General features: G+C 43.1%; 1 protein-coding gene across 1 annotated transcript in view; it reads left to right on the plus strand.

Annotated features, from left to right (window-relative positions):
• Positions 1-22,750, plus strand: part of LOC119646935 (probable cationic amino acid transporter) — an 86,784-nt gene that overhangs the window by 30,885 nt on the left and 33,149 nt on the right. Inside the window, exons 3-8 of the mRNA XM_038047626.1 lie at positions 4,049-4,243; positions 16,167-16,258; positions 16,382-16,516; positions 16,768-16,922; positions 16,994-17,238; positions 17,335-17,478. Of these exons, the coding sequence (XP_037903554.1) occupies positions 4,049-4,243; positions 16,167-16,258; positions 16,382-16,516; positions 16,768-16,922; positions 16,994-17,238; positions 17,335-17,478 (966 nt within the window). The remainder of the gene's footprint in view (positions 1-4,048; positions 4,244-16,166; positions 16,259-16,381; positions 16,517-16,767; positions 16,923-16,993; positions 17,239-17,334; positions 17,479-22,750) is intronic.

Here is a 22,750-nt window from a genome sequence, read left to right on the forward strand (position 1 = left end):
CTGTCGGTCAGAATGGCTATATTACAATCTAAAATAATCCAATTGAATCAACGTTCTAAAATGTGTTTTTTTTTTGTTTTTGGAAGTAGGGTAGGTGAATGTGTTTACCCACAGAGTGTTGGACTCCCGCAACATCACGCTGTCGGATTAGCAACTAAACACCTCCCTGTTATCAGAGAACTAGCCTGGAACCGTTTGACACAATACCTCGGGCTAGTTCTCCCGCTCTCTCGGCTTTGGGAGCCTTCAAGTCAGAGAATTCCTTTCACCAACGGCAAGGGAGGGGAGGAAGGGAGTTGTTAGTTCAGGGAACCCCTTACCGTCCGATCCCTCCGCCGGTCGAGTTCAATCTTCTTCGCAATAAAAAGAGCCAGAACATAATGCGCAATACGATGCCAGCGCTCTTCAGCATCTCTCTGACAATGTTGCCTGGAGAGAGCTCCCCTGTGTCTGCATAAAGCTGCTGGCGAACGCCGTTCCACCTCTCGCAAAAGAAAAAAGTGTGTTCAGCGTCGTCTGCCACTCCATTGCAGAACACACAATCAGGAGATCGCGTCTTCCCGATCCTGTGCAGCTAAGACTGAAAATCTCCATGCCCACTTAAAAGTTGGGTAAGGAAGTAATCAATCTCACCGTGCGTTCTGTTCAAACACGGGTCTAATTTGTCAATGAGCCGCGCAGTCCATCTGCCCCTTGGCTCATTTTGCCAAGAAAGTTGCCACTCGCTTAGGGTGCGTTGACGTTCTTCACGGGCAATCACCTCTCTCAAGTTTTCGCCCTTACGCCGGTTGATAGCTTTGCGCTCCTTGGCAAGGAGGGTAACGGGGATCACTCCCGCGATCGCTATCACAGCCGGTTCGGAGACGGTGCGATAAGGAGGCGCCACTCGCAAAGCTCCCCCCCTCTGGACTTGAGCAAAGCGTTTACGATGCACCACCTTGTCAAGGGCATCACTGCATACCTCCGCACCGTAGAGCAGAGCCGACTGCGTTGCTCACATACGGAAACGTCTCCTAGTTGATATAGGGCCCCCAACATATTCGCCATTAGCCGACTCAAGGCCGCGACTCCAGCTGCAGCCCTGGCCGCTGCTCGAACAAGCTCATCTTCGAGTTGATCATTGAACCAAGGTATTTAACCGGTAGTTTTGACTCTATAGTCACATCGCCGATCGATATGGGACGCAAGGTCGGGATTCTCCTCATAGTACTTCGATTTTTTCCAGCGTAAGGCTGAAACCGTGAGCAGTCATCCATCCGCTTACCCGTCGCATCAATATGCCAAGTCTGCTTTGTGCCTGTTCAACAGTGCGTCCGGCAACAAGTGCCGCAACGTCGTCTGCATAACCGACCAGGTGCGACTCTTCGGGCATATCGAGTCTCAGCAGACTATCGTAGAAAGCGTTCCAGAGGTCCGGCCCTAGAATGGATCCCTGCGCTACTCCCGACATGATTTCCGTCCTCTCATAGAACAGGGAGCGGTATTTCAGATAATCCCTCAATATACGCAAGAAATAGCTTGGCACGTAAAATGAGTTTTCTAGTGTGCCTAGCATATCTGTCCATCTTACGGAATTGAAGGCAGACTGACATTAAGCGCTAAGAGGAGCACTATCCGTCGAGATCGGCGGCTGTGTGCCTCGGCTCGACCTTTATAACAGCATCCACTGTAGATCTCCCTGTTCTGAACCCGAACTACCTTGCAGATAAGTCCCCGGCAGCGCGGATCGCTCGTGGAGTCTACTCCTGATGAGCTTCTCGAGCACTTTTCCGGCCGTATCAAGTATACACAGCGATCGGTATGCAGACGGGAGCTCCGGGTCTCCTTTACTCCTACTGATCAACGCGAGTCTGGCCACTTTCCAGCGACAAGGAAAAATGCCCCCTTCAAGCAAGCGTGGGACACTTCAAGCAGCAATTCTGGCCGTTGGAGGAACACAAGTTTGTAAACTTCCGCCGGGATACCATCAGGGCCTGGCGCCTTCTTGTTTTTCATAATGAGAACGGCTTCTTCGAGCTCTCTGATTGTGAAAAGGGGCAATCCCCGACGCTTTCCGTGCTATTTACACCCCGACACTACCACCCCCTGGTTGCGCCCTCCAGCGCGGCTCTGCCTGCTCCAAGAGCTGCGACGAACTTGCCGATATTCATCCTCGCGACATTCCACAGGCAGGGGAAGTGTCGCGTTGGTGCCGGCCGACAAGTAGCATCAACCACCTCGAACGCGATGTACTGGTGATCACTTGCCGAGATGTCATCTAGGACTCGCCACCCGTCCACCGATGATGCCAGAGGTTCCGACGCAAAAGTGATGTCAGGAATGCTTCTTTCACAGCCTGGGCGCCGAAACGTTGGCGTGGATCCGGTGTTTAAAATTACGAGCCTGGTTCTCGCCGCCATTCCCAGAATCCGTTTTCCTTTGGAGTCTCACTGAAGCATGCCCCATTCAAGAGCTCTGGTATTAGAATCACCGCCTACCCGTCCCTCCGTACTCGAAACGGCGTCCTCCAGAGCACCAAGCCGGCGCCGAAAGTCCGGCATCGTCTCGTTCGGCGTCAGGTAAACGCTAAAAAACGTTGTCCCTAAACTCCAGATCCAGACAAACCCGTTCCCCCGGCCTTCGACAAGAACACACGGTTCACACTCGGAATTTAATATTATTAGTAAATGTGAAGAACTTAACCAACAACAGATACAGAAAAGGGCTTGAGAGATCTCACTAGAATGGTATTTGCATGGCTTAGGTTGCAGTTAATTCGCACAAAATTGTTTGAACTGCTATAACTTTGACACTAATAGCCGGATTTTCATGAAACGTGACATGCTAGGATATACTTAACGGGGGTTTTGTTAGTCAATTTCTAAAAGTTAGTAAGTATATTTGGACAGATATCGGAATGGGACATCTTTTGAGGCTTAGATTTCACATAAGTGTTTTACGCGAAACTTTAAAAAGAGCTGAGGAGAAGTATATTCCTCATAAATACGACGTTAATATTATATTACACGCGAAAGTCAATTATTTTCGTTAATAATGACGTTAGCATCTTATTTGCATGGCTTTAGAAGCAGTAAATTCGGGCTAAGTTTGAACTACTATAACTTTAACGTTAATGGCCAGATTTCCATGAAATTTGGCATGTGCATGCTATCCTCTATGCTGCTGCAAAGTTCAGTCAGATTTATTAGTCAATTTCTAGAAGTTGCCCACGACTTCCGTCAATGCAAACGCCACCCCGCAGACAAATCCAATGGGGACAGAAGATTCGAATTCCTTCACAAATCCCTCAGAAGACCACCGGGCAGGGTCCTGGTCTAAAACTTCAAAACTTGATCGCCACCGACGCCGCTAGGATTGTAACAAGGAACTTCGATTATTTTTTCCCACTTAAATTTTCACTGTAAGATACATTACCTCAATTTTCCTAAATCTTATACCACAAAAACTGATTAACTTGTGCAAACGATGCAACCGAAATTCCGGTTCATTTTCCTATTGCTACCCAATGTCCTGCTAATTTTGTTTTTGTCCTTGACCTTAAGCTCAAACAGGTCCAATTACAACAACAAACATTTGCATTCGAATATATTTCGCTCTAGCCAGAAATAGCGCTAGGATGGGATTTCGCCATATGCAACATGATTCAGAAAGGCGAGAATTCCTTTTACGCTAGAAGTGGCTGCACGGTATACCAGATGAGTTTGTGTAGCTCACGGTTAAATGCCTTCTCTAGGTCTAGAAACCCAATATAGAGACAATAATGCTTCTTACGGTGTTACTTAACACAATATATTTTAAATCTATATGCAATGTTAATTTGGTTCCCCCATTAACAAAAGACGATAACCAAAAATTCTGCTGGTCTGCACGCAGCAGATGTCTGTTTACCTTCCATTTACATCATTTTCGACTTAACTTGCATTTTCATAAAACCAGCCGGGGTTCTAATTACAGGTATTCCTGTATACATATATAAATAGGGTTTCCAACTTTAAATGACAGATTTCCGAATCATCATCAACCTAAACAATTTTCTACTTATTTTCAGCAACATGTAAAACCAGCATTAAAAACCTTCAGATACCATATATTCGCGCAAGTAACAAATTCGATTTTATGTGCCTATTCCTTGCCATGTGGCTGGATGCTCTGGCGATACTGGCAGCTTGTGGAGCAATTGCAAGGACACTCAGCACCTGTTTGGATGCAATGACTGGTGGTTTAGCTAGGATTTTAATATTAGGTAAGTAAGGGTGAAATTGAATGCCAACTTGAAGACATTCTGATTATGTGATTTGATGGCACTCATGTCAAGTGTCCTTTAATTCTGAGATGCATGCTCCAAACAATCTCGCTGAGTTGAATACACACAATGCGACGGAAATTTGCATTTATGAAGGAATACATGCTTTCTCTGCTTCATTGATTTTTCTCGAGTACATTTTGTGAGTGGTCTTAATTTTTTATTTTTAGTGGCCTTGATAATAAGAAAATCTTTTTTGTGTCTATTTTAATTTGCGAATTTATTTAACATAATAACGATTTTTTTAACATATTAGCTTCATCATTTCATAGAAAAATGCATAAATTCTTATCTATGTTGAAATTCTGGAGATTTTCCTCTCGTATGGAATCCCAAATTTGTAGATCCACAATTAGATCCGAGGCTAGGCGGATAAAGCTACTTCACCCTTTTTAAAGATCCAGAGTTAACCCTATCCTTTGCATACAGCTCCAGGAGAGGTTTAACATTTTTTGTTTCAAAATATAGTCATAGCTCAGTGTCTAGAGTCTTAAAATCTGATCACCATAAAGTGTAACAGGCTTCGTTTTCAGAAAGCTGATCTAAGCAAAATCACAAAGATCTGGGCCTCGAAATACAGCGTATTCTGGAAGTCCCATAAATAATGTAAATAATTTTGTATTGCTCTATTTTCAGAATTTGAACCCACTTAAAGTAAACTACGTTTTGAGATCATTATCGGTGTCATAGTTTACGCTTAATTTGGTTTGGCGTCGATGGGAAAAGTGATTGTTAATCATATCGATTGATCCCTTTTTGCTGAATCCATTCGTCCACTTAATGAAGCTAGGTAAAATTGCCTTCCTTTGTGACACTCTTCTTCAGCAATTCCCAATAAACCACCCCTTAATCATCCCAGCAGATGGAGATATTTGTCTTCTCTGGGTGAAGATCCTACTTTACTCTTGGTACCTTATGGTGCTGTCTATTCTTTTCTCCCTTCTATAGGGCGTCATAACTTATACCCAGTGATAGATACAGAAATTGTTCCTTGAGACCGTGTATAGTTCGATATATGCATATGACAATCCTTTGAACTGCGTTTGCACGATATTTTTGCTTGTTCAGGTAACTTGAGTTATGTCGAACACCAAGTTTGTGAGTAGCGTCCATGGAGTTAAGATGGTTAGGGACCGTTTTAAAAGTAAAGGCCAACACCATCTTTTCTGCTAATTCTCATAGTAGAGAAAGGAACTGGCCACCTGGCAGATTTTACTTGCTAGGAACCGACCGATGGTCTTCCTTTTTTTAGCTCATAGTATTATAGCTAGCCTTCTGACATTACTTCCATCTTATCATTCCACCAACTTTCAGCACAGAAAGCTAAAGACTGAAATCTATCCAGAGGTGTAACCGATCACAATCTTTGATGCAAATCATAAATTAATGATGATGGCATCATATATCCCAAATAACAGATCATGCTTCCTGCAGAACAGCACATTCAACAGGAATATCATACTTCTTCACCGTCTACGACGGTTCAGCAAATCGATGCTTGTGAACAAACGAGGGCCATACTACATAGTGCGAATGATTCACGCCAGTTCAGATTTTCCGCATGTTTTAAAACGTGTACTGGTGACCACGCGTATCTGGCACAACGAATGTGGTGATAGAATAATTATGGAAAAAATATATCTATTCTTTGAGGAAGGAAGTTGGTTTCAAGGAAGTACAAAGCAAAAGCGAAATCAGCGAAAAGTGAAAAAAATAGCTAATTGACGGAAAATAAAGTTAATGGACAAAAAGCAATCTGAACTTCTACCTCCTTTTCAACCTTTTTCCCGTTCAGATGTGGGGTCAGCTCGTCTTGATCAGTTGCTCTATTTTGTTCAATCAAGGCCTGGTTTCGATTGAATCGCGAGGCTCTCAAATCACCCTCCAACATATCAAGCCATTGAGGTTCTGGCAGCCTTTTGCTTGATTCCCATCCACTTCGATGTTCACATCAATCTTGACAATTCTCGTCAATGCGACAATACCATTGAAAACCGCTCGCTCGTAATTTTTCCACGATCAACGCGTGTTATGCCACTGGTCTAACGCAACATCTTCGTCTCCATTACCGCGAGACACGGTTCATTATCGTTTATAGCCGGTCAACAAGCAGAGCCATAGAGAGCGACAGGGTGGATGACACTGCAGTAAATTTGAAATTTGAGACGTTTGTTGATATGTCGATAACAAAGAACGCCAATTGTGGAACGACACCTCATCCAAGTTGCGCTAATGTATGAAACAATTTCATAACGCAATTCACCATTGGCTGTAGCATTGATGGTTCTTCTTCCTCAGACTTTATTCCGTTCAGAAGCGGGGTCCACAATGACCCGAGATATTTAAATCCTGCAATTCTGGGCAACTTATTGCCACTGACAATGATAGTGCTTATTTCATTGGGATCGGTCCTCAAGGACTCTGTTTTATTTAGATTTAGTCTGAGATCGTGTTGCATGAGGCGATCATTCAAGTTTTGAACAATTTGTTCGGGATCAGTTTTACTATGAGACGCTAGGCAAATGTCATCTGCATAAAACAGTGTATAAGGCACTGGATTTCCGGTGATGCTGATGAACACCGACAGAGACGCTAACCGGTTTTAATATACCCGTCACAATCCGAACTTTACTTTTCGGGCCGTGGACGTGCACGAGTTCTTATAGTACTAGGCGTTGCCGCAAAGCATACAAGATGAGCTTGTGTGTTTGGTCAAGGAAGCAGGAATGTAAGGTGAATTGGGCGATGTGTCTCACAGCGTGTACTGCGTCAGTAGTTCCGCAAATCTTGAAAAATCTGGCTTGATTCACGGTTATTTAAACTGTTGTCAAGAATTCGTTAAAAAGTTTGATTATAACCAGATCGGAAGGCTATTTGAATATTTTACTGGACTACCTAGGGGGGGGGGGTCGTTTTGGTAAATTTCACGCCTAATTGGTATCTCTCCTGATGTTTGTGAGGATACCGATAGCGTCGTGCTCTAATTTTTCTCAGGAAGAGAACGATACTCGGGTTGATTTTGTACCATTGTAGTAACCACAAATGTTATGTGTCAAAAGCTGGTTTATAATCGTTGTAGGTTGCTGAGATATTAATTTTTGGTGAACAGCCTGCTTTGAAACTACACATCTCCTTAGCGATCAATTTGTGGACAAGAACTTTTCAAATGGTAGGAATTCAAATAATTGGTCGACATTTTGAAAGCAAGAGGCACTCTGTGCCTGGGAATGATATAGGTGGAAATAAGATCCCCTCCGTGAAAAGCGGTGCAACTATTTTTGGATTGGCATCCTTTCTCTTCAGCATTTCTCTCGTCCAAAAGCCCCATTTTGTTCTGCCAGAGGAGTAAGTTGGATGCAGTCGTGAGGCTTTCAAATCACCAATCTCCGTAGCTACCGTTCTTTCAACCGCCATTTCCCATCGACTTCGATGTTCAGAACAAATTTGACAAGTGGTTTCTCGTAAGCGCAAACTATCATATATAACCACATCACCGAAAACTCATCTCCTGAAATTTTGTGATTGTTTGTGTAATCAACTGATTGAAATAATTTGCCATTAAATACGCTGTGAGTGCTTTTTAACAGCTTCAGCCCGAAGTTGTAAATCTTCTCAGCTGGAGGAATTTTGCAATTACCTACCTTTTCAAAGACTGTTTCAATGTCAAGGATGTAGATTGCAACGGCTGAGTTGATTCCAAACACGTCTCCAAAAGTCTTCTGTCTGATCGAAATCGAAGTTATATTCTCGCACTGACTTGCTGAGATTTGTATCAAATCCTCTTTGTTTTCGAGACAACAGAGTGTTTCCTTTTTTTCACAGAAGGCTCTTTTGATACCTGTGGATGCGGTTGAAGCATACCGCAAGTTTCTTCTTCACCACCCCAAAGTTTTCAGAGTTTATCATATCGCTGGAGAGGTGGTAATTTCAAACGATGTTCGCAATACATCCATGTACTCTTGGTTATGTATTTCAAAAATACGCTTATGTATGGCGATCAATCTCCTTCCTCAATTTTTCACCTATTTTGTTGAGTCGAAACATCCAGAACAGGGAGGCTCGTAATTCTGTCAACGGTAGCAATGATGTTATGAGTTGCCGAAGTAAACTTTAGTTTTAGGATGTTTGGCCTAGCGTCTGGCAGAATCTCAGCATATTCTGTGAATGCGGCTTGGAATGCCATCAAGGCCTCATTATAAATTGGGTCGACATCCCCAGTTACTAAGCCTACCCTCACTACTAAGTTCATTAAGTATCTTACAGATGGAATATTTGGGTTACTCATTTGGTCAGTCTGGTTGTTGATGACTCGTCACCGAGCTCAAATGCAATTTCTAGGAAAGCTTTTTGGCTAGTTGGCGAGACAACTCGATTATTGTCAGCTATTATTCGGTACTGATTAACGCTCTATTGGGGAACATGGCTTAGTTCCAGAAAGACGATTATAACAGGTCTTCGCTCGTTGGTACTTGACGGCATTACCTTCAAAACATCTAAGGGCGAGTAGGCCCGTGTTGAGTTCTATCTTTACACGACTACCAAGGAAACAGTCAGCCTTGTAAAAGAACCAAAATGTGACAATGCCGCATGGTCACCTCAAAAAGTAGGCAATGTATTTAGGGAGCAGCCGTTGAAATAAAGTGTAACGTCACTGCGATTCATTCAACAAGCGCGTAGATTCCTTCACCCGGACTACAGATTTTTTTAAGGAGCTTTTCTCTCGCAAAAGAAAACAATAGGTACAGCAAAACCGACACAAATGAAAACGTTCTGATTCTCCGCTAACCCGTGATCATGATCCTCACGACACACGCCTGGTCGCATGCAGTTCTATACTTAAAACTCAGATCGAGATTAGCCTGGTACACCAATGTGTATGTACATATATCTATTTACATAAAGCGCTGAAAATCCTCAATCATAGACAGATGCAAAAAGCGGTCATTCTTACAACCTGTGCTATATCCTATCTAATAACAGTGTGGCCTAGTGGGTTCTATTTTAAATTCACACTGCCTTCCATTTACAATTTACTTACCTCTGTAGCAAAGAACACAACCGTTAGTGCTTGAAGTGTTCACAACAATCGGGGAAGTAGCAATATATATATAATATTTTCAGTCTTTGAACTCCGGCAAAAACTTTCCGGAAACCTACTGTCCTTCTCAACCATGCTATACGAAGTGCTTCCAGGGTAATCCCCTCACAAGTGAACCTGGGATGATGGATTCCATTCCTGAGAATCTAAGGTTTGTTCTCATCATATTTGAAAATTGTCAACGGAAATTATTAACAGGTGGTGAAGCGAGCAATTTTCGTAACGAACGCAGTCAGTTTCGAACGCAACGAGAACAACAGAAGCAACGCCGTTAACATCGCCCCCATTTTCGTGGACCAGCCAGCATAAAACGATTGAAAGCGCTTCCCATTTCATATAAAATCAAATAAAAAGCTTCTAAATTGAAAGTAAACACTGCTATGAAATTGACATTGAGAAGTAGGTGCAGGAAACACTAAAGGAGGTTTTGCTTACAGATTGAACGTTGGTTTTGGAGAAAATTGTAATTAACGCTTTTGAATAAAATGATAAAAGCGAAGGCACCGCAAGAGACGGCACAGAGCTCTTGTCTCATTCCAGTTGCCTGTCGTTTCTGGAGCGAAAAAAAAATGTCTACAGACAAAGCCGAGACAAGATCATCAATAAGTATCTTAGCAATACAGATGCCACCATTCTGACGAAGACATGGATTGCACGTGCTTTATCTACGGTGGGCCTTATCTATTACGGTGGGCTGAATGAAGAGACAATTGTGACTGTCTCCGACGTGTTAGAGAACTGCTCCTCAAATAGGCTGAAAGGAGCAGTTCATTAAACACCTGTTAGTATGTGAAACGGCTATGCTTGATTACTTACCAACAGAGTTCACGTTTGGTAACCGAGCGCCAAGTAAACTGCCATGTGGGATGAAGCAGTTGGATGTTGACAAAGTTGACATTGAGCAATTACAGTTTTTGTGGCTGCAGAAACTTTCGGAGAACACACATTCTATCCTAGTATGTCCGGATTCAAGTTTCTGGATATGTTGCCCACCAGTGTCGATAAAATCCATGAAATTGACGCAGCGTTACCGGACACCATTCATGCACACACTTCTTCAGAAATACCGTAACATCACTACCAAGCGTAGTCTCTCGGAGCCCGCCCAGCGCCACATCAACACTACTTGCTCTTCTTTTTCTAAGTTGCGTCCTTTACCACCACAGAAGCCCGAGATTACGCGGAAAGAATTCAAATAACTTCTTAAGCAGGTATTCGCAGACCTTCAAACAGCTGTTCGCTTTTGCCACTTCACATGGCCCTTAAACCCAATGGCGAATGGAGACCTTGTGCCGATTGAGAAAAGCAAATTCTTACAATCGCAGGAGAAATTCCTCGGCCGTCTGGTAACCTCTAACAACATTCAACCGGACCCAGTCAAAAGGTAAGCGATTTTGAGCTTCTCGCTTTCGAAAACAGTTAAGGATTTGAAAATGTTCTTGGGCATGTTTCTTCTTCTGCCGTCGGTTTTTGCCCAAGACCACCCGCCATCAATTGTTGCTTAACGTTGAACTCTCTGGACCGAAAATCAATACCTTCCGCGAGACTCAGAAACTTATCTCAAAATTATCGATAAGTTCATGCAGTGGCCTAAGACGGTACCTCTGAAAGACATCTCTGGATAATCTGGTGCCCGGCTCTCTGCGGAGAATGAATAGAGGACCGGAAAACTGCGTACCACCCACATTCCAATGGGATGCTTGAAAGATTGCACAAGATGCTGAAAGCTGTTCTAATAGCGAAACTTCTTAGTTACAAGCCATGCCACTCGTCCTACTTGGGCTCCAGACAGTCAATCGCGAAGAATTTGCTGTAAGTCCCGCGGATATACGAGGAGAACCTGAGACCTCCCACCGATCCTGTACTCGATATTGATTTGAAGCCTAACATCATGAGATTGTTGCGTCTGCGCAGTGCGGAAGATAAAAGTGCACTCACGTGCTGCAATTTGGCGAACGCTTTCCAGAGGTCGCTGCAGTCACCTTTAGAGGTCCACACCATGTTAGCCTTGACGTCAAAGGAACGCTCAAGCGAGTTTGCCTGGTCCAGCTAAAGTCGCCCTTCCCGGAAGACAGGAAGAGGGGGTGTGCCTATTGCGCTCGCTTTGACTTGCGGTAGCTAAGCTGACAGAGCCTTAAGCCTGGTTCCCCTTCGGTTTCAACTAGGAGGTGGAGTGCTGTGGCGGAGCCAACAATTTTCGTAAGGGCAATGACTACGAATTATTAATATATCAGTCATAATTATTATGTTTCGCATTATCCAGAAACACCAGTACGTCGTTTTACTTTTTTAACCACAGAATATAAAATAAAGAAACTTACTGCGAGGCAGAGCTTAGCAGGTTTAAATTCTGTCACCCATACCAAATGGCTTTGAATTTGGAAAAAAAGCAAAAAATACGCCTGTCTTAAAAGACGACTAAAAGGGATAGAAATTTGTAGGCTAGCGAGCTGAAACTTTATTGCTACCTTACGCCGAAGACCTTTGGCTACCGAAAACGGACTATGACTGGTTTCTTAAATATGCTCTTCAATGGTGGTAGCGAATGCAACTTTCCCCAACTCGAGTGGGAATTCGAACGATATAATGCGGAAATTCTAGGCCGAATTGAAGTAAGATGGTGTGACCCTGAAGATTACCCCCTCCCTCTTGCGAGAATACATTTTTCCAATTTGGAAAGCCAAGTGATTGCAGACGCGAATCTGGTGTTGGTTTATTTATAATTTCTCTCTTGACCAGGGAGCCAGTTTCTCACAAACATCTGACTGCAAGATTCCAGTCCAGGTGGAGAAGCATCACAAGTGAACAGTGCTACGCGTGCTCTTTGCCGTTGCAAAAATAAGAGCCAACATAATCCTTAAAGAACATCTCGAAAGCTTGCTCTTCATTGAAGTCGAGGAAGTTTTCGTCAGCGTGAACGGGGAATGTTCCTGGCGGGTTCTACGCACGTCGCTACACTGGTAACATTTGCATTCTTTCTCACCGGGTCATGAACCTTGACCAAATGACTCTGGATTTGGCGCAAGTAGAGTTGGATTGAGGATACATACCAGCAAAACCAAGGTTCTCAGTCTAACTGGTTATCCCATTCTTCCTATCTGCACTAAAAGACAAAGCATCGACAGCGTCGATCAAGGTATATCTAGGAAGCGTGTTTTCAACTGACGGGGACATTGAACTTGAAGAATCTGAATATATCTCAACCCCAACGTGAAGTTGAGACTGTTCTGCGTTAGTATTCATTCTATGTTGAGTGTGAGTAATTATTTATTTATTTATTTAATGAGGACACAGAAAGCAAATTCCTTATTATATATTGTCCTCAGAGGGAGGAGCAAGTGAATGGCTTATTTTACGCGTAAAACTAGAGAAGGAAATAGAGTCAAAGGACCCAAGCTATAGGACGTTGTAGGATCGGCATAGCCTCGGGATCCGAGAGTGGATGTAAATCTCGAGCTCCGCAGGGTACGTAAAAAATGTCCGCACTACGTGTGCCATGAGACGAGGCGATACGGAAAGTAATATACGAATTGACGGAGCAGTCCATCAGACAATTGCAGAGTTTGAAAAGAGTACACATATCAAGGAAGATATGGCTTGCTGTAGGGAGGGCAAATTGAGGATGTGGAGTCGTGACGGATAATCAATCCGTGGAAGGTTCTTTTTGTAAAAGAGGGTCCGGGTGAATTTGCGTTGTACAACTTCAAGAGCGCGGCACTCACGGAAAGGGAACCAGACAACACAGACACACAATATTCAAGGATGTTTCTGACAAGGGAATTGAAGAGTGTTAAGGAGGGCTGGATTGAGGTCAAGTCGGAGGAGAAACGTAGGATAAAACCAGACATTTTGCAAGCTCTCTTGATGAAGTCAACGAAGTGGGCATTGAAACGAAGTTTGTCGTCGAATATTACACCCAGGAGTTTGAAGGAGGTCAGTAGTGAAAGGGGTTGTCCACTGAGAGAATAAGAAAATGATGTTGGGGAGGGTTTAAGCGAATAGCACATCCATTGATATTTGTTGACATTCAGTGTTAGCTTGTTGACCGAACACCAATGGACTCAATTATCAAGGTTGGACTGTAAGAGAGCACAGTCCAACGGAGACGAAAGAGAGGCAAACAATTTAAGGTCGTTTGCATAAAGCAAATACGAGCAGGTGAGGATGGAGGAGAGGTGATCGATAAAAAACAGGAAGAGTAGCGGGCCAAGTATAGAACCTTGGGGAACACCAGAGGAATGAAAGATGGAACGAGATGAGTAATAATTAAAAGAAACTTTGCAGGAACGGTATGAGAATTACGAGGAAAGCCAGGAGATAACTAAGGGAGGGAAGTCTAGTAATGAAAGCTTAGAGAGGAGAATGTTATGGTCAACGGTGTCAAAGGCTTTGGAGAAATCGATATAAATAACAGGCACCTCCTGTCGTGAGTTCATTTAACAATAAAATTGGTAGGTGGTGGTCAAGATTACCAATGAGGAACTCAACCAAGGAAGGCGTAAGGAGAGGAATGGCCAGAAATTCAGAGCAGTCTGCAGTTATGAGAGGTGTAGAGTGTGGAGGGCTCGAGAGAGAAAACACTGATGAGAAGTAGAGTAGTAGATAGGGTCGCAGGATTGTTGTGGGGAATTGGCAGTGGAGTCGGCGAAACTGATAGAAGAAAGGAGAGATTGAGTGGAATTACAAGAATTGCGAGCGTGAGACCAAAAGGGTTTTAAGTTGCCGCGAGCAAGGGCGGCTTCGACACTCAATAAGTACCTTTTACGCGCATTTCTGACCGTTGACTTCCTAGTAGAAGTCGGCGTCATTATTAGAAGCCCGAAACTTCTTCCCGAGTGTATGTTTCAGACGAATATTAATAAGAATTTTCGTTGTGAACCAAGTTGGGTACGAACGTAGGCAGTGCGGGAAGAATGGACATAACAGAGGAGATTGGGCAGGATATTGCAGAAGGTGTTTAGAGCTTGATCACACGATGAGTTGCTTAATATATGTACCAAGTTGAAAGACGCTAAAGTTGAGTTTAGACCGTCAAAATTGGCTTTGCAGAAGTTGAACTTAGTGAATTTACACTTGGTTTTGGGTTTTGAATGAAGGAGCTCCGCTTCAAATTCAACCGCGAGGTATTGAGCGTCACTTTTGACATACGGGGATGTGCAAGGAAATAAAGAGAGGTGGTGCTCAGGCAGATTGGAAAGGAAGAGATCGAGAGTGCGGCCCAAGGAGTTTTTGGTGGTATTGAAAATCAGGGCAGAGCAAGTGTTCATAAAGAAAGAAAGTAGAAGGGAAGAATGGGAGAAGGAATTAGAAGGCTAGGAAGAAAGGGAGGGAAGGGAATCTTACAGTAAGGTGTTCAGACAAACTGTCAAACAATTCTTCATACAGGTGAGAAGGGCAAGCACAGGAGACATATACACAAGATAGAATGAACGGGAGGAAGTTGGGCGGGGAGACACGAAGAGTAACACAATCAAAAGAAAAGCCAGAGGAGGAGAAGACGAGTTCGGCGGGGAGTGTTTTATTGCAATTAGGACCCCACCGCCGGTGGACTTACGAGAGGCATCCCGGAGTTTAATATGGCAACGTCCAGTCAGGTTTCGGAAATACAGATGGCAAGGTGTTACTGAGGCAGCGCGGATAAATAGAAAGCACCCAGCTTGGATCTTAAACCTCTAACGTTCTGACAAAACAGACGGACAGGAAACATGAATCCAATTATATAGCTCGACGAGGCAGGCGGGTTGCCCTGAAATTTACCCGCGAATTGGAGAGCTTGTAGTGCTTGATGAATACATCTTCAGGCCAGAAAGAAGGGTTGTCGAGGACGTCAACTTCGTGTGAATAAGTCACTTTGAAAGATGCAATCACCCGGTCGGTGTTGCTGTCATTTGTCAGTTTAACGCAGGACAGAGGAGAAAGTAAACCAACTTTGCTCTTTATATACTCCAGAACATCATAAAATAAAAAGCTGGAGCCTTCGTCAACACTTGTTTTCGTCGTATCATCAGAGTACGCTCGGCAAGATGCCCGACGGTGGGTCGGTTGACGCGCTATACCCCACCAAAGATAAATGGGCACAATAAATATAGATGTATATATCTAGTGTAAATCCCTCAAATTCCCCCTACAGTTATTACAAAGGCGAATATTTAAATACATTGGAAAAATGAAAAAAAAATATAAAGCCGATAAACATAGTCTCGTCGAAATTCTCAAATGCACTATATTACGAGGATACAGTTTTAGACACTGAAAATAATTGAAATATTGTACATTGTTTTACCGTTCTTTAGACTCAATATACCTAATACGATACAGTGGTATAACTTTTCTCATCTTTAAAAGATTATGGCCCGTAAAAGTTTCTAACCACAACCTTGTGTGCAATAAAGTAATGAAATATCAAACGTAAATTCTTATTCGAAAGGATCTAAAGTTTAAAGCATTTAAAAAGAAGGAGCACAAATGTTCTTAAGAAAGGTCATGCCAATTTGGTGAACAGATTCCTGAAACACTTTTAAGTAACGCCACTTGATCTAAAAACACCTTCTATCATATAATATGCAGGCCCGAAAAGAGCTATCCTAAGACGCTTCATCCCTTTCTAAGCTTTTCAAAAGTGTTGAAACACGTCATTATCCCCTTTCCATTGTTTGTGTTGTCTCCCCTAATAGCAAAATATACATCAGAAAATTTAACAGCGTTTGCTTTCTCTCGGAAACCTGTTTAAAATCCTGCATAACGTTCCTCACTTTCTTTTACAAGGTAGGAATTCCCCAACAAATGAACCGTGGCCCGATGTCCTGGGAGTAGCCGTAGTTTTCCTAGTAACTGGCATGTTTATGCTAGGGCTTGAGGTAAGTATCCATTCAAAATGGGCTTCACAGCTTAAAATTTCATTCTTCCTGTTATTCTCCTTTTTCTGCAGAATAGCAAACAGCTTAATGTATAATTCTTTCCGTTAAACCTTCCTTTCACAGAACACAAAAGTCTTCAGTTTCCTCATGACACTCGGAATGTTTGGCATAAGTGGAATCCTCACAACGATGTCGTTGCTTCGGGGCACCGCTGACGAATGGAGCAAGGATTTTCTCGTTCCTAGTGGGTTTTGGAGTGTGAGTGTCGAAAGGAGCATGCTTTGAAGTGTACGGAAAATGCTGCTTGGAAGTATTATAGTTGCCTTCTGCGGTGAACCAATTTTCCTAACAGTTCTTGATGTTAAATGTTATCATGGGAGGACTACTAAGCTTGATTGGAATCCTGGTCCGACTTTAATTAGAACTTCAAAGCAGGGCTAACTAACAATAAATAATATTTCTAAGATATATACATACACATGTGGAATCATTCAATTTTTCCACCCCAGTTGCTGACGGCATCCTCACTGAGTGTGTTCTCATACCCAAGCGAAATGCCAAACTTTCAAGACTGGAAGCAGTTGATAGGATTCTTTCTCGTCGCCGCCGTGGGGATCTCACATGCACTGTCAGCAGGATGCCTGTCAATGATTGTCCATTATAAGTACGCGTCTCTAGGACATGTGGAGCTTCCCATTGAGCATACATGTCTAACATTTCTCCAACTTTTTTCAGGCCTGACCTAGAATACGTAGCCGTTCCAGTTTTTCAACTCCTCGAAGCAAACAATCTTAACAAATTAGTGCCAGCCACAGCGTGCCTTCTAGTGCTTTCATGTTCGGGTGCATTTTTGGAGCTATTCCCTGAACTGTGCAATATAATAGTTCGTCTCGCGACAGCTGAATGGAAAATCCTTTCACGGCAAATTAGTTATGAGAGTCCTGATAGCGGTAGTCCTATGTTGGCTATTTTCATTGCAGGTAAATGGAGAAAGGAAGGATATGTCTCAAATGATTTAAAATTTTCCTGTTTGAAGTTGGAATTTTGAAACGCTTTTCTTTGTTTGCCCATTTCAGGAAGTCTATGTGCAATGTTAGCATTCGCTTGTCCTCTGCAGAACTTGACTCATATTTTGGCTGCTAGCCATCTTTGTGCGGGACTTATTAGAGCATTCTATTTGCTCTATTCTCCATTTCGACCGAAATTTCTTCAGCAAACAGGTGAGTATTTTGACGGTTTAGACACAAATACGGAAACAGATAAAATTCGGGCTTTCTATAATAAAAAATGAAAGTTTTAGACAGATAACTAACAGCGTTAGCAAATCATCTAAGTATTCATTAAGTGTAAACAGAGAAGATATAACCATATGAATACCTGATTCGGAAAAGTATAATTATTATAATTAAAGTTCGAAAGTATAAAACAACTCAATAAATTAACTTAGAAAGATTGTGTCCAAAGATCATAGAGCCCATCAATTTTTAAAAAGTCGAAACGCTTCTGAACAGAATCTTCTGGTGAAACCCTGAAGCTGCTGGTTCACTCACGCCAGCAAGGAGGACCGCGAGTCAGAGTCTTGTTTGCGGCTCGAGTTGTGGGAGACTATCGAATCGGTAATTACCGAGAATAAGATCAGTTGGGCTATAAACAACTTCTTCGCATATTAAACTCCGGGTACAAATAACATAATGCCTGTCATGCTACAGAAACAGCAAGGCAAGGTTGTGCCGTGGTTTGTCGGAGTTACCGCAGTTCAATCTCTTTGGGATATGTACCACAGTCTTGGAAATGTCCACGCGTGGTTTTCATTCTCAAAGCAGACAGGTGGGGCCATGGGTCCGCGAAGAACTTTCGACTAATCACCCTCACCTCTTTCGTGTTAAAAAGCCTAGAGCACATCCTGGACGCTTAGACGATTATGGAGAGAGCGACTTCCTTTAAGTGCCAGCACGCTTACCTCAAAGGCAACTCCACAGAAACCGCTCTTCATAAGGTAATTGGCATGGTTCAATGATCACTGCCGCAAAAACAGTACATTCTAGCTGCCTTCTTGGGAAGGAGAAGAGGGAACATGCCTACGCCATCAAGATAGAGTGAACCAGTATTAGATTGAAGGAGTATCCTACGCATTGAATAATATCCATGCTAAAAACCAGGATAATCCAGTCTGAGCCGGGAGGTAGCCATTTGACGTGAGCTGTGAGTAGAGGTATACCCCAGGGTGGCACCATCTATCCGGTGCTCTGGTTGATAGTGATGGACGAAATTCTATATATTGGAATTCTATATATTGGACAGAAGCGGAGTGAAGGTAATATTGGTGTCAGGGATGTTTCCTTTCATTATAAGAGGATGAAGCTATGGGGCGCAAGATGCGGATAAGTCAAACCAAAACGGAGCTGATGGTACTCGCCGCCATATCAAGGGTAACCGAATTCCGCCTCCCGCGGCTAAATAAACCAAGATTCGTTCCTCCAGGTCCAATCCTAACGTATGGTTCTATTCCGTGGTGGCAGGCGCCGCGTAAAAAGTACAATAGAACGAAACTTCATAGGATTCAAAGAACCTGCCAGGCAGATGATCTCAATTAACTTCTATACTTCCTCATAGACCTCCACATTAAATACGCTGTAGCGTGCAGTGCTGTCAGTGATAACTACGTCACTATGTGAATGCGAGGACTCGAAAGCGAATATCTGGGGCCACAGTGATGTCCTAGATACCTAGAATACTCTGGGCATTCCCGATGTACTAGGTCACACCCAAGTGAAGTTCCGCTTTGGGCTTCGCTGTGTACTTCCCAATCAGGGCTGAGTGGAAGACTGGCACAGCGGCGTGTTGACACAGTATTCTTCACCAACTAAAGATGATCTGTGGAGTCAGTGCAGGAGTTTTCTCAGATGCACACAGTGTATGCCAGTCGTACGTTATTCCAGGATTCGCCAGTGTATTTCATGATCTGAGCCCTAAGCGCAACATAACCTTCCTGGCCGATAGCCAAGCGGCCATTAAGACTTTGTACCCAACTGCAGCATCCTCCAGGCTGGTGGGATAGTGCAGAGCCGTACTGAATAGTCTGGACGGCATACTCAATTTCAGTCACCTGAGGGTTCCCGGTCATAGAAGCATAGAGGGAAATAAGCAGGCTGACAGGCTGGCATGTAAATGCATACTAGATCACGGTGATCTGCACGGAGCACTGGTCTATAATGAACCATGCCGTCAGGCTCGGATTACCTCACATTTCGCATTGTTCACGCTGCGGAGAAGGGAGAAAAACCTTGAAGTACTTCCTCTGCGGTTGCCAAGGCCTAGCTAGAACCAGGCTACGGACATTTGATAAACCATTCTTTGACATATGATAAACCATTCTCTTCAGGAGTTCTGTAGTTGCAGGGTGGGAGAGATGCTTTCCTTCGAAATGCTACGGGCTGGCTCTGAAGATCTGAGCTGACTGGATTCTGCCATTTTGCTCTTACCACTGTGGTCATGGTCTTAGCAATTTGTGGGGTCAAAACGGCACACCATAGCGCTAACTGGGCTCCTTGGAGTGTTCACTTATACCTGCCCTACCCATTACGTCGCAAGTCAAGATCAGTTACGAACTATGGTTCGTGTTGTTATCTACTACTTTCTTCTGAAGCTTCTCCTTCTTGAGCAGATTGTGGAACGCCTCTTGAAATGTTCAGCTCTACTTCTAGAGATCGCTGCTAGCAGTTTTTTCCTTGCCTTTGTATAATATTTTAATTGTGCAACTCTTCAGAATCAGGTCAGTTTCTGCTAGATTGGCTGTGTCTCCTGGCTTTATGACAAACTTTACAAAGATCTTGAATTCCGGAATTCCAGCAGAATTTGGCATTCATTTGTTGAGTACAGTGCGGCATGGCATGGAAGGGTCACGTTCTTCCTGTATCCATTCAAGAACCTGCGTCACCTTTCCTTCTGCATGTCCCATCGGCATCGTCTTCTGTAAAAATATTTCTTCGAACATTTGGTTATTAAGTTTCTTGGATGTCTAAACTGCTACTATAATTTTCTTGATATGTTTTGCCCCTCCATTTGGAAGATGATTGCCTGATGGTTGCCGCGCATATATTCCTCGATCATCTGCCATTGTCGCTAACAAACCTAAGGTTTACCACCGTTCCCATATCCTGTCTCCGAGAAGTATTGACGACGTCAGCATGTGCCAGAACGCCATTTAGATGTGAAAATACTTCGTCCAATATGTATTTGTTTCGCGGCTGCCCTAATCTTCGATTTAAGCGTTAGAATCGCCACCCTTTCTTACTGAGTATTGGTGGCTCGCTCCGGAAACTAATATTTACACCAGCAATATGAATTCATCTAGCATGAGGCGTGGCGCAGGAACTGAATATGCGAATGCCCCATACCTGAGCTTGTGTGGATTCGTCTTATGGGCTGTGGCTCGTGTTTTCGATTCCACAGCTCAAGATTGTCACTTTACCGTTTCTGCCTGATACTAAAACACCACTGTGGAGGCCTCTGTAATATTCGCATATGATGGCAACGTCAATTTTATTTTCAAGCGCGTTGTGGGAGAGCAGGTCCTAAATTGGCTGATAATGGTTTGAATCCAACTATAGGAACTTCATTTTCTTGATCGCCGGACATCTGTAACTGTGTGTGATATGGTCGATGTTACTCTCCTGTATTTCTCTGCATAGCAGGCATTTAAGATTCCCATTGCACTCTTTGGTAATAAACCCTTCTTCTCCACATCTTCGATATAACTTAAATTTATTGTATTTGCTTGATCAGTTTCTGGAAATTTGTACAAACTCCAAGCATTTGAAATCAGCCTTTGGTGATATCTGTTCTCAAAATCGACAGTTGGCCCAGCTGACGCGAATTGTGCCAACAGTAATAGCTTTTTTTCCGGGCTTCAAGTGCCAAGACTTTTATGGCCATCCAAGTACCATCATTACGCGTGTGTAGTCTTAACACATTGAACTTAAGGATCGAATCTAGCCCAAGTTGAGTCTTGAGGTTGCGCAGATCTTGGGTTTTGTGGTGATCTCACTTAGGTCCTTGCAGTCCTGGCTTGTTCAGTGATGTTTCGATCTTTTTATTGAAATCCTGAGATTCCCCAGGCCAAAGCTCAAAGAGTAAATCTTTCTGCGTGCGTCTTATCCGGTTCACGTGTTCACCCAAGTCCAGAAGTGAAATGTATGTCTTAACATTTCGCAAGATTTCCGCATATGTCAGCTCGCTTGTTGTTGATATAATCAGCGCGTTCTTTTTTGCAACCCCTCTCTACTTTAGCCCTAGTAGACTTATTAATGCGTTTCTCCAAATGGTTCAGTAAACTTTCACTGGGTAAGTTTGCTGATTACACCGGTTGTCGTTTCCTTGGATCAGTGTGGCTTATTTCGTGCCTCAAAACACATTGATCGTATTGTACGTACTTCACGTTTTATTTCATCGTGCGCGTTGTCTGTCTGTCTATCACTCGCACTTTCCTCAGGACGGGTTATACTGATTGGCACGGGATTTAGTAGGATAAATTGCTATGACTCGTGGATGACAAAAAGGTCAAGCATTTGCGGATGATCTAGCCGGAATTTTTTCTGACAATTTTGCGGGCATAGCATGTGATCGCTTGAATGCAACTCTGCATGAAATCCACAGTTGACACCTCCGCAATAGACTCATGATAAACACTAGAAAGATTGGACTAGTTGTGTTCACGGTGCTAACGCTGGAAGGAAGCTGCTAACGCAGATTTAGAGGTTCGCTTGCCTAAGTTTTATTACGCCGGCTGCGGCACTCGAAGTTATCCTAAATATAAATCTAATTATCATTACAAAAGTAAAAAGAGAGAGCCTATAAAGAAAATTAAAAAATACAAACAACTGTAAAGAACCGGGAGCCTATCGAAATGAGATTGAAAAACTGCCACTCTACCAACTCGGTCATCGCACCGTCATGACTGTGGCAACATTCATAATACATAAGTAAGGGCTACATGTGCATCAATATTCCCTGCCTCCATTGCGGAAACCCAAGTTAAATCAAATTACTTTCCTAATTCATATAATGGAATTTATGTACAGAGAAGTGCAATGTACGAGTAATAATTAGACAGAATCAAGTTCAATCACAGCAATATTGAAAAAAAATGATTGAAAAAACTGGTTTCGTTACGAACCAATAAAGGAAACAATTCAAATCCGGATGATAGACGGTCATTTGTTGTTACAAAAGAAATACCAACATTAATTGACGCATTACTGGGGTACCACCCACAGTCATCCATTGATAGATTGCTCGTCGAATAATTCAAAGATCATGCAAACAGCTCGTAATTAAGCAAAATATTTCCTTGAATGATACGAAATAACGAAGGTATCTTCTATGGCTGCAGCGTTGTTCCACAATTATTTAGTTTTACTTTTAGAAGTGTGGTTGATACAGATCTTTATGAAGACTTTCTTGGTTCCTCCCAGGTATTCAATTAAATACCTC

This window comes from Hermetia illucens, chromosome 1 (assembly GCF_905115235.1).
Source record: "Hermetia illucens chromosome 1, iHerIll2.2.curated.20191125, whole genome shotgun sequence".
Taxonomy (NCBI): Eukaryota; Metazoa; Arthropoda; class Insecta; order Diptera; family Stratiomyidae; genus Hermetia; species Hermetia illucens.